Below are 15,701 nucleotides of genomic sequence, written 5' to 3'. Positions count from 1 at the left end.
TCTGTCCTTTTGTTACTCTTAACTGCATTCAGTAAATTTTGTTTAGCAGCTCTGCAATTGCCATTGAACCATTGGTGACTAGGCTTGGGCTTGTCCCTTGGTTTACTATGGTTAACAAAAAAGGGAGCCAAAGTATCCATTAGTTCTTTATGGTTTTCAGAAATAGTTAGCCCAAAATCCAGAGAGCATGTTTCAGTAGCTTGTAAGTTTTCTTTGACAAGAAAAGGGAGTGCAGTCTGGTAGAGGCTGCCCAGCTTTTTTTGGGAGATTGTGAAGTCCCCCCAGCGTACCCTTCTCCATCTATTTACTTGAACTAGGGCGGGGACTGGATTCCCATCCGTTAAATCCTGGTTTTTGCCCGTTGAGAGGCAGATATTTATGTGCAGGGCATTATGATCACTATCACTGCGGGGACTAATATTGAATCCAAGAACTCTATCCCAACTACACGTATCAACAAGGATATGATCAATAATCGATGTGGATCCTGGTCTATTAAATGTAATGTTGGAGGCAGTGCCTGCCGGGGAACTGGCCATTGCAAGCCAGAAGAGAAAATTTTAAACAAAGGGCATTTGTTTGCAGTACTAATGGGGTCCAGGCAATAAAAGGCGGAAGGCTAGTTTCTGGAATTGACCAATGATGATCTTCATCATATATGGTATCAGGTGCCAAACCCTTAAGGGGTTCAAATTGGGTATTGAGATCGGCACCAATGATCATCCTTGTGTTAGGGGGAATTGTTTCTAGAAAGGCAGACAGGGCGTCCAGGGTTAGGGAGGTCGCACCTCTTGCAACAGGTTGGGAATAGACCTTAATCAGGGCAACAGGTAATTCATCAGGCAAGGTAAGGACCACACACAAAATGTCCATGGATTCAGTATCTAATTATTTAGCCTCGCACCCTAGGTGCGTGCCAACCCAAGTGGATAAACCACCAGACTGTCGCCCCTTGCCCAGGTGGGTAGCTGGTTTATCAAATATGGCAAAGCCCAAACTCGCAGGCTTGGATCTTGCCCAAGTCTCTTGAAACATGCATACATCATGCTGTTCAATTAATAGGCACCACTCAGGATTATTCAATTTAGATGGGAGGCCCGTCACATTCCAGCACAACACACTAATGGCAGAATTAGTTATGGATCCCCCCTCTATCCACAGACTTGAGGGTTGTTCCGCTAGGGGAACTTGTGGACTAATCTCATGAGTGGCAATGGGGGAAGTTGCCTTGGCTGGTGACTGCAAACCAGTCAGTCAATCGTTTTGGTCAAGGGAACCTAATAGGTCGTACCTATTACTTAGGGAAATGTGGCCAGTGGGTACGGTTGAGAGAGGGCATTCAACAATTGGGAAGGTGCTAATATTAGGAGGGGGGTAAAAGTACCCCAATGGAAGAACATTGACACGATCATGATTGATTAAAACTGAACCAGTTTGCCTTAATATATGATTCACTAGTTTGGGAGAGCCAAAATTAACCACAACACAATCACCAGTCCACGTTTTCTTAGTTTTCTCTACCCATGGAACCCTTCTCACCATTTTGAAGTTGTCAAACAGATGCTCACCCAGAACAGTTTTATTACTTAGGAAATGGAGCACCTTTTTTTTCAGGGCGGACCAAAGTTCAGTTTTTCCATCTTCTAGTTTAGGGACATTTGCCAAGATGACGGTGTAAGGGCATGACTCCGGAGGAAGGTGTAAAGAGAAATCTGAAAGGTGGGCCTGATCCGGGGGGTATAGACTACCCACTGGGCAAACAGGGCCCGACTTGGCTACTCGCTTAGAACTCGTTAGGTTTTGGGCTGTAGGCGGGACATTAATAACTCTAACCTCCACGTTTTGTCAAGCCCCTTTATGGAAAAACAAGGCTATGTTACTGCTTCCTTTTTTTATATAAATATTTTTATTTTTGGCGGTGTTTGTGTTTCTATATTTTCCACCTCCCAGAAAGATTGGTTAGTGGTCTATGTCTGTGAAGACAGGACTGGTCATGTTAGCCTTTTTTCCCAAGTAAAAAGCAAAAGTAGTTCAGAAGTGTGGGCAAGTACTCTACCTCACAACACACCGTATTACTCCACAAGGCCAAGTCTCCCGTTACTGGTTCAGTTTTTGAGGCATAGACTCTGAGCCTGTGCACATGCTGCTCATAGGGGCTTTCCGCATTCTGTGGGCGTCCTCTTATTATTACAGGAGTTCTGCTTTAGGCCACAAGTTTTCAGTTTCAGAAGGTGCAGATTATGTGTTTGGTAAAGTTAGAGTCCTTGGGAGCTCACCATCAAACCATGTTCTTTGACTGTAGAGGAACAGACCCCGCGGTGCACTTCCTTGCCCTGAAATAGTAGTTCAGTATTTCCTAGTGGTGCCATGCAGCTATGGTGCATTGCTTTGCTTGTTTCTCAGTTTGGTTATGGGTACAGTTATCTAATGCACAACATGTTAGGCTGCCTGTCACCTCGGCCCAATCTAGTGATGCCTCAGCATTGTCCTTCATATCATCGTCATGTGAATATCCTTCTTTTTTACTTCATCGAAATCTCAACATCTTTTTAACCATGCTAATAGGCATCATGTGCTGTCTTTACTTTGGGCTAGCATTCACAATACCTGAACCTTATGAACATATACTCTGGCTTGAGCCCAGAGGCCCAAATCTTCATCTTTTTCAATCCAAATAACAGACTTGCATGTCCACTGCTCAAATTGCTTTCATATTTTCAGTATACTGATTAACCAATGATCCTTTCTGGGTTCCAAAACTCGCCGAAAAAGCACTTCAACACCCCATCATGGTTAGCCAGTGCTATATAAATGTAAACCCTTTTCCCTCTTCTTTCCCTCCACTATCCTTCTCATCCAAATAACTGACTAACATATCCACCGCTCAAATTACTTTCATACTTTCACTATACTAATTCACCACTAATCCTTTATGGGTTCTGGAGTAGGGTGCTACTCACCAAAAAAGCGATTTGACACCTCGTCAGGGGTAGTAAGTGCTATATAAATGCAGTTACAATACACTCCTTTATGATCCTATAGTTACGAGGAGACATGTACCAACTCAGAGATGACTTCCTTTTGCCTGGCTTGAATTTTTTTCCAATCTTTACGCAATTCGGTAGAGTACAATATTTTATTAAAGAGCTGCTACTGTAGATGTATTCATCTCCCATACCACCCATTACGCTCTAGCTCCCTGGCTAAAGGCAACACTACCACCCGTTCTTTACCTGGCATCTTCATGCATCTGTTTGCCCTTACGTTTAACCCCTGCAGATATAGATATGAATGTTGATGCCAAGTCAAAAGCTGAGTTAGATGAAGAATAATCTCATTCCTGCATCTTGGTTGCTAAGCTCTCAATTCTGATCCAGAGAACATCCAAAAAGGCAGCAAACTCGTGCAAGTTCGAAGCCCCTTGTTAGAGTGAAATGTTGGCAACCATACAGTAATTCAAGATAACGGAGCCAGCTTTCAGCTCACCGAAGACTAAACCCAAATCTGGTATTGAGAAACTTTCAAAATGTCATCAATCTTTTTGACTGCTTCTAAAAATGTGGTTTTCTTAAAGACTGTACAGCTAGCTTACTTATGCTTTGTATGCAACTTGAAAATCACTCTGTTGCTTCTGCGTCTAGGTCCGCACAATAAAAGAAAGTAATAAATACAATTAAAATACGGTACTCTTTGTTGACCCCCGCATGTGTGCCCCAGTCAACATCGCAGTACTCTGTTTTTTTTCAGAGGCCTTTAAAAGATTAAAGGACCTTCCCCTCTTTCTCTCTGGTTGCGAAAGACCTATTGTGGAATTACGAAGAGCTTACAAGGACTTGGAGACGTACTTTTTGCTTAGATTGGTTTACTTTGCTTTCGCTCTTATTTTCTGGCTTTCAATTTGATCGCTTTCCTTGTTTCAATGTGTCTATTTGATGTTTGTAACACCATAGAGGATAGCTCTACCATTTCCTTTACTGTCTGGCTTCTGTGCTTTTATCTGCTTGCTTTTAGGCCAGTATTTTTTTCTTTTTGTTTAAGCACTCCATCACAGCTGTCTCCCTTGTGTGCTTTTCTCCCCTCACCCTCCCTGTTGCTCTACCACCATTATATGCTGTACTCCCATCCATCCACCCACCAACCAACCCACCCACCAACCAACCCACCCACCCACCCACCAACCCACCCAACCACCCACCAACCTGCACTGTTCTCTGCATCCATATCTTAGGTTAATTACTCTCCGACATTTTTTTTCTTTCAAAATTGTCATACTGATTTGAATCCCCTAAGCTTTACACCTGGGATTCAAGCTTTGTGTGCTACAGTTGTCTGACGTTTTCTTCTATCCAAATGGGCGGAATTTACCTGTAATTTGTGGCTGGAGGAGCAGGAGGGGCACCATCAGCTCACTGTGCGCCCATTCAACGTCTTTATGTCTCTGTGTTTGCCAAGGTCATGACTTTAATAACTCTATTCCCAATCAAATGTAAGGGTGTTGGGGAGGTAGCACGTATACACCTATTTTGAAGATTGGTTGCTGAAAATCGTCACTCATTTCCTCTGTAGTGCATAGAAAGGCATCTCGCTCTATCTATTTTTTTGTTGGATGGAATCTCTTGTAGGTTCACATGATTTGCACAACCCCTCCATCGACTGATTGGGTCGGTAAATGATTGTTGTCTTCAAAACTTTGTTAGCTTGTGGTTTGGGAGTCGACATAGGTGAAGCCCCTATGTGGTTTCCGCTGTTGGGTACAGAGAGGATTGGAGAGCTCCTGATCTTTTTTAGAAGGAGGCGTAGAAGAGTCTTCGAAGAAAGGAAAGCAGTTGAAGAAACAGAGATTGGAACTCAACATTAGAGAGGTTTTTCGGGAGTTTGTCAGGAGGTATCGGCAATGTTTTGTGGTCAAAGTAGGACCCCTGGAGCTCCTCAACTCCTTTTTAGAGCATGAGCACACTCTGCCAAACTGCCACCGAAAGTTTGCCCTCAACGACGATCACCCAGACTATTCTCTGTCTGCCTCAAGACCAAAGTCTGAGGACTCTATCCTGTGCTCGTGTATTTTAAGCCAGAAATCCTGATCCACAGAGACCAGGTCCTTTGAGCACATTGGGCAAGTACAGACTTGGTGGGCTTCTCGGACATGGAGAATCAGAAGAGGGGTGTTCTGTTGATGCAGGACATTGCTTTTTCTGACTGGGTAGAGGCACAGCAAGTGCTGTCACACAGCACATACAGAAGAAAAACAGGGCATCAACCCAAGACCTTTAATCTATTCAGAACCATGTAGAGCCAGACTCCTAATTATCTCTATGGCGATGATGAAAGCCGTGTCTCCTGCATTCATCAGGCCTCTGGAGAACGCTACAGCCACACAGTGGTGAATTGCTAATTCAAACACACTGTAAAAAGCATTATGACGGAGGAAAGGACATCGCCAACTCATGCCATAATTGAGTCTCCGATGCTGCTAACACAGCTAGCAGGCACCTGGCTACGGTGAAGGTCATGAGGAGACATGTTGCCATGCATGTACGTTTTTTAACCTGGGGTACAATTCAGTAACCTCGACAAGCCTCACACAGGGAACTAGCTCTTTGGCCCTGGGGTAGACCAAGCACTGGGAAAAATTAAGAAGGTGAAGGAAGCCACAAAAGTTATAGAAGCCCATTCAGGTCTTTATGCTTTAATTCAAGAGAAGAAGAAAAAACTCTAGAGGATTTGCCTCAGGGCCCTCAAAGAGACTTGAACTCCAGTTCCTCCATTCACAACACTCCTGTAGGGGTAGAAAAAAGGACTACCTCAAATACTGGGAATCCATTTCCACAGACAAGTGGGTTGTAAATAGCATTTGTTAGGGATGCTGTATAGACTTCATACCAATTTTTATGCACAAAGAGGTCTCAGAACTGCAGAGAAAGAACCCTATAAAGCAGGTGCTGTGGTAGGAATGAAACACAGGTATGTTCTCTGTTTACTTTCTTGGTCTAAACAAGATCCAGCCATGCGGCCTATCTTACACCTGCACTTTGTAAACCGGTATATAAAAATCCCAAAATTCCAAATGACGACCTTGCAGGTTGTAATACCTTTGCTAGACGAAGAGGACTACCTAGCGAAAGTAGATATCAAAGTCTACTTCCACATACCCGTTTACTAGCAAACTAGAAGTACCTAAGATTTGTCATGGGGGGAGAAAATTACCAATCCAAAGTCCTACTGTTCGGAATAAATCGGCGCCAAGGGTCTTTACCAAGACTCTGGCAGTGATGGCCACACACCTCAGAAGGCAGGGTATAAATGTCTACCCCAACTGGATGATTGGCTAGTCAAGGTGGGCACTTTAGAGCTTTGCCAGGAGAACATGACGAGTAAATTCACGTCTACACTCACTATGATTTACAGTGACCTGGGAGAAATCCTCCGTAAGTCTACACGCCAGGAAATCTTTCCTAGGAGCAGAACTTAACACACACATGGCAATGGCATACTAAATGACCAGGAAGAATCACCTCCTACTGGTTAGATGTGCCTGCATCAGATTTCTTGGTCTCGGACATTGAGAAAAGTAATGAGACTCTTACGGGTGATGGTTTTCTGTATCCACCTCATTCCCAACTCAAGGCTTCACATGAGACAGTACAGGAATGGTTACTCAATCAAGGGATCAGGCAGTTTGGAGGGTCTAGTGATGGTAATGGACAAGGGCAGCAAGGACCAAGTAGGTGGAGTGTAGGGAATATTCTCAATGGATGACCATTCAAGACTCCTTTACCACAAGCCATCATCACCACAGACGCTTCAATGGTGGGTTAAGGAGTACCCATGTACACTTTAAAGATAAGTCTATGGCCAGAACAAGACTCTAGAAAACTGATGTATTTGACAGAGGTGAAGACAATCTTCCCAGCGCTAAAGATATTCCAGAGCCATGTTAGGGGAAAGACTGTACAAACACTAGCAGACAACTCAACAGCAATGTTCTATACCAACAAACTGGGAACCGTATCATACCCACTTTCAGAATTAGCCCATAACATTTGTAATTGGGCAGTATCAGAGAACATATCATTGCTGGCAAGTCATGTTCCAGGGATGGAGACCATTCAGACGGGTGGTGTAAGCTTTCAAACCAACCGCACACATGACTGGGAGGTTAAAAAGTCTCTAGTAAATCAACGGTTCGATCTCTGGAGAACACCAGATTACTTTACAACATCAGAAGACACAAAAATGCCTGTGCTTCGCATCCAGGCATTACCATCCCAAATCACTGCGGAGTGCCCTGTTGATAAGGTGGAGCAGGATCTTTGCATACCGTTTTCCACCGATACTGTTCAACCCATCAGCTCTGGAGAAGTTCAGAATCTCCATCATGACAACAATCCTCATAGTTGCTCCAAGGTGGCCTCGACTGCCATGGTTCTCAAATGTACTCCAGTTGCTGAAACGGCATTATGTCAAAATTCCACTTCACATGGACACTAACCATGAAGCAAGGGAAGGGGAAATGCAGTTGACAGAATGGTTCCTGAAATAGCCTTATTTGAACAGCTACATATGCCAAAAGCTACATTATGTATTATCAGGTAGATGTGTAAGCCTGCCACCATAAGGTGTTTATGCCTTTAAGTGGATGAGGTTATGTAACTTAGTGGCAGTCCAGGACACTAATAGCCCGATACATGACACATCCTACAAAATGTGAGCTCTCATATGCCTTGCTGCAGGTGCATTTATCAGCCACTGCGGCCTACGTGAAATGGCCAGTCACTCAAAACATTTACTCACTTCCACTGATCAAAAGACTTATGGATGGAGTGAAAAGGCTTTACCCAGAAAGGGAGGTACCTCACCCACAGTGGCTTTTGAACCTAGGGTTGGAAGGATTGATGAAAGCACGTTTTGAACCAATGCAGAAGATCACACTCTGGCATCTCAAATTGAAAATAGTTTTTTAGTAGCAGTTGCATCAGTGAGATACTAGCCCTAATGGTATAGGTATCATACATATCCATGTAGAAGGATAAGGTAATAATGAGGACATATCTAAAGTTCCTACAAAAGGTTATTTCACCTTTTCACATAAACCAGACTATCACCATTCCTGCTTTATTCCAGAAGCCTACATACGCAGAAGAGTGGGCCTTGCACATATTGTCAGGAGGGCAGTTGTGTAATACATGCAAGGGTCACACAGCATCAGGAAAACACAACAGTCCTTTGTGAGGCACTCAACTCAGGCTCTGGGCACGGCGATTTCCAAGAATACCATTTCTAGATGGATTGCACAGACTATCCAGCTGTGTTACTCTTTATCGAACTAACCTTTGCTCAACAAACCAAGAGTGACCTCCACTAGGGAGAAGGGGGCTACAATGGCCTTTTTGGCAAACGTCTCCATTTAGAAAATATGCAGGGCAGCCCCTTGGTCATCTCACCATACTTTCACAAAACATTATTGCGTGGAATTGCTTTTGTGGATTATGATTGAATCATGTTCAAAAACAGGTTTGTGCAGTTGAATCATGATTTCTGACTAAAGCGTTTCTTTAATCTTCACTTATTCCATCAAATGCTTGCTGTAAAGAGACGGTTCCTTCAGGTTGTAAAATGTTTTAACTGTGAGAATGTGAGGATATTTGTGCTAAAGAATCTCTTACAGTCAGGAAACTTCAATCAGTTGCACCTCTACTCCCAAACATTTGTTAAAGATTATGAGATGCCTGGTTTTGAGAGTTGTGCTGCAGTGACTCGAATAATATCTGATCTAGCCCCTCCTCTTTAGCCCTAGCTACTAGACAATGTGTCTTCTCTGCACTTTTGTCTACTGTATGCACCAAGTTCAATGTTTATGTATGTTATTTCGCAAAAGTAGCCGTGTGCAGGGAATGCTAGTCTGAGGACCAGCTCTCAACTTCCATCGCAGTGCTGAAGGTATTTCCTTTTTGTTAACTAGGACCAGTTGTATGATAAGGCTTAAGCAGTCTTTATAGCACCTAATGCCACAGAATGAAATTCTTTGCATATCTGCCGAAGAAGTTATGTATCTGTCCCTCTGTATCTGCAAAACGTGGCTGAAATGCAGGCCCAAGTTAAATGGACCCAACCAGGTCTGGTCAGAAGGCCCTTTTTGGATGTATGTTTACTCTTTTTCTATGAATTTTGAGTCTTGTTTTCATTCTATGGCATCTAAAACAGACAGTGTATTAATTGTTACTTGAACATTTTCAAGGTGTTTTATTGACTAAGGCAATGATTGCTTTCCCTTTACAGGTGACAACAACAGAATTCCAGTTATCAGCTCACTGAAGATCCGAGATCAGCAGAGGTCGGCCGTAAGCACAAATTGGCTTCTTCCTTACAACCACACTTGGTCTCCAGACAAGATCTTCGTAAGCACTCCTGTTGCCAATTACACCATTCGTGATTTTCCAAAGTTCTACAAAGACCTCAACTTTGAGGATGGTTGGCTTATGAGAGAGAATACAGAGCACCTGGTATATCCTCTGACTCCGCCTTCAGTTCGTGTTCACTGCCTTTATGGCACTGGTGTAGAAACCCCGGAGTCCTTCTACTATGATTCTTTCCCTGACAAGGAGCCTAAGATCTTCTACAGTGATGGCGATGGTACTGTAAATCTACCAAGTGCATTGCAATGCCAACGTTGGCAGAATCGTCAGAAGCAAGAAGTGACGTTGGTGAATCTGACCGGAGCAGAGCACATTGAGATGCTGTTAAATCCCGAAACCATTTCATATATCAAACAGGTTCTGTTTGGTTTGTGACAGCCAAAAGCGATGTCACACTTGAAGCCTTGTCTCAAATGAAGGAGGGGATCCTTTTCTTACTTTCCCCTTTTTTCTGCTGTTCATATATGCATATGATGTCGTTTTTAGGCCATGTTCCACTTGCTGTTCAGGTGCTCCAAGGTTGTGTTCCTGTATTTGTGGAATTGTGCTTTCTCACTCTGACCGTCTGAGTGTTTATCAAGACATATGTCTGTGCTCTTGATTACATCTACAGAGCGCATAAAATGTGGCTTGCAATATCATTTGCTTTGAAAGACTATACGTTTACATATGTGTTTTCTGTCATGAATTGAGATAGTGGATATGTTTTCTCAATTCTGTGAGTTAATGAATAATACCTTTTTGTGAGATTAAACTGAAAAAAGTATTTAATGGTCTATGATTATAGGGCAGTCTCTCCACTTCCTCTCTGTGTACAGGTGCTGTCAATTTAATTTGTTATGTACTACTTATAATACAGTTATTTTTCCTGCATTTTTCACTGTAGCTACTAGTGATCCCAAAGAGATTTGATCTGGCATACAGCATGCAAACTAGTATCTTTGGTTTCTGGTATCAACCATCTGTACATTAACCCTGTAGTGATATAAGGTGGAGTTTGGAAGTATACACATGACCGTAAGAAGTCCATTCTACATATAATTGTCTTTTGATTTTTATGGGACTCCACATACATTTCTGTGACTGTGTTTCTGATAAGATTTAACAGTCAAAATGTCTTTCTCTGTGTCCCAAGATTCCATAACACAAGTTATCTAAGCTTTCCCCCTAAAACGGATCTGGGTTGACAGAGTTTTTTAATTTGGTGAAAATCAGTAATCACTGAGCAATGCGTACACACATTAGAGCGACTTATCATCTAACCTTTTCCTGAAGTTAGTCTACAGACCCATTATGTCAGTGTACTGGACATGTAATTAAGTGGCGATTTGATAAGTGGGTATTTCGGCTGCAGAGTCTGTTTGTTGTGTATTCTAATTTGTGAACTATTGTGAAATTCACCACCAGACAGAACTTCAACTGCTATCTGCTTTACTCCAGAATTATGATGTATAGGCAGAAGCCCTGTGTTTGTGAACCACCACCACTGTTGAGATAGCTACAGCTGCTGGATGCCTCGTACCAGAAAGTGTGATTTTCCAAAAGGCTTATAGTTCTCTTTGCTCCTCACCGAATAAGAGTTTCAAGGAGAAGGACCCTAAAACTTTGCGCCCTCACCGCCTTTTCAGAAAATAACCGTGTTGGGGGTCTGGAAGCATTACTTCTCAGTTACCACATAGATTCTACAGAAAGGTTCATATTCATGAAACATGCTAATACGGAGTTGCTCGCCTAAGTGGAACCACAGTCAAGGCATACTTGTTGTTTTTTAATTTGGAAATTGGGGTTTTCTGCCGTCAGTCAAGTGACCGACCACCGTTTCAATCGAAGATACAAAGATACATTTGTATGCAAGGGAGATTAATATGTCTGAGCTACTTTTCTAGGTCGCGTATGTCTTTATTGTTATTTGTAACCTTTTGAAGTACTGTAGAACTAGATACCTCTGCATCAGGTGGAAGTTTGCTTCTTTGTTCTGTGAAGTCCTCCTTATGTTCCTGGTGTGTGCAGTGCACAAACTGTAACGAAAAATTCCAATATACCCAAGTTGATGAATGAGAATGTGTCCTCTAATACTTTATCTTTTATGCAGGATTTTGCTGTGTACGTTTGTTCATTTGCTAGTATGTATGCTCTTCCCTTACAGGTTGCCATATTTTATTGGCTAACGCTATTAGCCTAATTTAGTCGTGTGAGCTTTGTCATTCTTGGGCATAACGTATCCGCTTTAGTTAGACACATGAGCATGCGTCATTCTCGGGCACTTGCTTGTTGTGCTAAGCCAATTTAAATTGCAATATTTGTGGAGCATGAGATCGTATCAGAGTCCTGTACTATTTCGATATCCCATTTATCCGTTAATCGCAGAAGTGGGCGTTATTTATTATTTTCTCTAAGTTTTTGATGATAAAGTGTTGTGAAGTCCTTTGCTTATGCATGTAGAAACTAGTCCACAGTCACCACCTTAGCTTGTGCTCAAACCAAGCCGTGCCTTCTTCGATGATGTAATCATCTGTTCAAATGAGGGCGCGAGACCGCTTTTCTTTATGCTTCAGCTGTACTGAAACATGCTTAGAGAAAAGGGTGAAGAGTTCATTTGGGAGCTGGAAACCTAGGTCCGGGTTAATGGATGTGCGGCCCCTTACAGATAAAACAATCCTGTCACAATACAATGAGTTTGGCAGCTGGGTATCATTAGTGTGGACTAATATAGTGTATTTATACAAGGAAGTGTCGCTCTTGGTTCAAAGTTGGATGTTCTTTAAAGTGCTCTACTCTTTATTTTGTAGCATTTATCTTTTCTTGCACATTTCCTTTAAAGTTAGCTTTTTAAACAATATTTTACTATGTGAAATCTTTTACATTCATATTCAAATCTTTGACTTGTATTTGTTTTAAACACGTTTTTCTTTCCACGTCTTAAATGCTTTCCTATTGTTTTCTTCTATTGTCCTCAAAGTGACAGCCAGATGGGCACAGGTGTCTACACGGTTTCTTTCCAAATCTCAAAGTGGAAAACTAGAATCATTAGCTAGTTGAAGCCAAAGACTCTTAGGAAAATATTTCCTCTTTATCCGGCTATATAGGGTTAGTGCCCTCTTTCTCACAAAGAAATGGAGAATGATCAAAATGGAGGAAGTAATGCCCCTCCCCATGGTAAAATGTGAGGATGATCATCGGTATCCATATTGCATGCCACCTGTCCTCTACTTCCATATCTTTATAGCTGTAATTTAAATTGCAATGGTGAACATAATCTATGTTGGCCATGAAAATCTTCTACTCGGGCGCCCTTCCACTCCTACATTAACCCACTTAACCAGTCACAAATGATGGACAAGATAAAGAGCAGATCACACACACACACACACACACACACTCACTCACACACTCACCTAGATTGGAATTTAATTGGGCAACCGCTTTTGACCAGTAGAAATACTGCCAAACAAATCTCAGTAGACACGTCTGCCTGAAAACTGAGTAGATCACTGCGGGGAGAAACAAGCTTAGTAGCGTTTGTGACATCTAAAGAGGATGCTAATCAGTAACCCTTTATCGTCAAAAAGTTTTTCAGATCAGGTATGTGACCGTTTCTTGTGTACATATAAAACAATTTCAGTTTATATCCAGCTCTATCAAATCTTCTTGCCTTTTAACCAGATGTGCTGGATGCTCTATCTATACCATATCTAACTGCCTTGCCTCATGCTCCCGCCCCCTTTCCCTAGTTTCCCCGCCCAGACTTCTGTTGAATACGTTTCTCATTCCAGTCAGGAGAGAGTGGTAAAACACAAGCAGTGTTTAAATAAACAGTTATTTAGCTAATCAGAGTGACAACTTGACTTTGAAGGAACAAGTCTGTAATTCCACTACACTGCCTTAAAACATTACCTTACTATGTGCCTTTATCTTCAGAGTTGATACCATATCCAACTTCCAGGTTTTCCTTCCACATTCACTTGTGTAGCAAATCTCTTACCTCAGGAAACATTGTGTTTGTTTTCTAGATTGCGTTCTCTTTGCTGGAATTTGGGCTAGATTAGCCTGTTAACGTCATTGACTAACTAGGATTGTGGCGCTTGACACACACATGTAAATGGAGACTGATTTATTTTTGGTAGTTGCCATTGCTTGTCATGCCCCTTGTGCCATTAGTATTTGGTTTAGTGGATTCACAGTGATGATGATCCGTTATCTGTGCCATAAAGTGTCTCAAAATTTCCATACGCAAATGAACTTTGTTTTCAGTAACAATTGCCATTGAATTTGTACCCATTCATTAATGGAAGTTGTCTGTTTTCTCTCCCGCAAGTTCGCTATCGTACTGTGTGCAGACGCATTGAAGAAAAAAAATCTAGAAATAGTTGTTACTGATTTAATTATATTTGTAAACACTCACACACATTTAACTTTGAACATATTTTTGGCTGTGAAGAAGAAAGATGTCAATAATTATTGTACAGTTATGACTTCATGAAATATTTGTATTTTTACATTGTGTTTGCCAGTTTGAAGAAGGATGGAGAATGCAATTATTCCCTCGGTTCAGGCATAAATCAGTATAGAAAACATGAAAAGGGGTCTGGCCTTTCAAAAGAACACCATTTCCGTGTATGTTGTATTACATGGATGTATGTTCAAAGCATTGCTTTGATGATAAAAATATGAAAATGATTTGACAGTTTGTGCAGATATATGTAATAATTGGGCAGAAGTAACATCAGATTTGCCCTCTGTATGCAACTTCCTACAACTGTTTCAAGTCTGAAACTTTTCCCATAATAGTTTGTAGCTGTTCCTTCGCAGTTTGAACAGAAATGTGAGACCAGATGAATTAACATGGCAGGCTTTCGTATTGCATTGGTATGATAACTTCCGGTTGAAACTATCTGCATTCTGCTGTGTTTTTGCCAGGTGTAAAAGGACGTTGGAGTTAAAGCACTTGTTTGCACTCCTTAACTAAATAGGCCCAGCTTGGTCACCATATCCTGATTGGCTAAACACAGGTATAGAAATACACTTGGTCAATTCAGTAAATTTGAAATTCTTGGGAGAGGCGTGCAAGGGGGAAAAGTCAGACTGTTAAAAGAGATGCAGAAGTCCGGCTCCCTTGATCTCTGCATTCCTAAACATTAGAAAGTTGTATAACTTTTTCCTATTAAAATGATGATGTAAAGGTTCATGTTTTATATCTGTAGCCAGAAAATGTTGGATCTTTTTTACTAACTGCTTTTCATTAACAAACATGTAAGAATTCTTGTGGGGTATACTGAAAGTTAAGCGGTTTACCAGATCCTAAATGTATATCAAAAGGAAAGGAACTCTTTCTTAAAATCATAGTGAAATAGCCATTTTGACCTGAGGTGGCAAAGAGCAAGAAATTGCTGTCCTTAAACACAAAACTGTTGCTTCCCATGTCGTCTTAAGCATTCCGACTTGGGGAATCTTTCCGACTGGCATTTTGGAATTTTAAACATGCAGCTAAAATCTCAAGATCAAATGAAATTGGGAATGTGATACAAGCTCCTTCCATCCCACCAAAAATGTGATTTCCCCTGAATAGAGCAAAATGGGGGGAAAGCTGCTTTACTACCCTAGTTGTTCAAAGTATGAAGGGTATGGAGGGATTTGAATGTCAGTACACTGACTCTTGCACTTCTTAAAACTGGCAAACTGATAATATTGCATAAATAGTATAACAAAGAGTATTTGTTTTTGGGAGTATGAAATCATTGGTCTGCAACTTTTAACACTTTAACAGTATTTTTATAGTGTAGTATGACTAAACTGAACGAACACACTTTATATCTATGTGAAGTTTCAACGATTTGAGTGTAAATGCAAACTTTTACTTGTGTTTTGTCTTTCATAATTTAATGATGTAATAAAATTATCAAGTACAGTGAGTGCATCCTAGTCATTATTTTTTTTTCATTCAATCCAGTTAGGCCTTTAATGAATTCAAAAGGCAAGTTTAAAAGTACTGTTCTAAAAAACATGGCAAAATAAGCATTGGCAACGTTGTTAGTCTTGCTTTGCCAGTGCCTGTTTGCTGCCGGAATTTGCTTTCAGTGATTGCAGAATCTGTGACTGGCCAGTAGGCAGGACCCTAAAAGGCCCCGGAACGACGCAGGTTGCGGTTTAGCTAATCCCGCCCCAGTTGAGGAGCAGCCTTGTAGAAAGTGGCAGATTTATTGGAGCCGGAGTAGCTGTGAACGAATGTAAAAGATCACGAAGGAGTAGACGAGCGGATAGCAGTAACGAGTAATCCCCTGACGAAGGGCG

The 15,701-nt window shown here is 41.6% G+C and overlaps 1 protein-coding gene across 1 annotated transcript in view; it reads left to right on the top strand.

Moving 5' to 3' along the window:
* PLA2G15 (phospholipase A2 group XV) overlaps positions 1 to 15,318 on the top strand; it is a 146,525-nt gene extending 131,207 nt beyond the window's left edge. The window contains exon 6 of the mRNA XM_086947755.1: positions 9,277 to 15,318. Within this exon, the coding sequence (XP_086803881.1) occupies positions 9,277 to 9,788 (512 nt within the window). The 3' untranslated portion in view covers positions 9,789 to 15,318. The remainder of the gene's footprint in view (positions 1 to 9,276) is intronic.
* The last annotated feature ends 383 nt before the right edge of the window (positions 15,319 to 15,701 follow it).

Source organism: Lissotriton vulgaris, chromosome 12 (genome assembly GCF_964263255.1).
Source record: "Lissotriton vulgaris chromosome 12, aLisVul1.2, whole genome shotgun sequence".
Taxonomy (NCBI): domain Eukaryota; kingdom Metazoa; phylum Chordata; class Amphibia; order Caudata; family Salamandridae; genus Lissotriton; species Lissotriton vulgaris.
The sequence above is the reverse complement of the archived record's forward strand: the minus strand, read 5'-3'. Positions and strand labels throughout refer to the sequence as shown.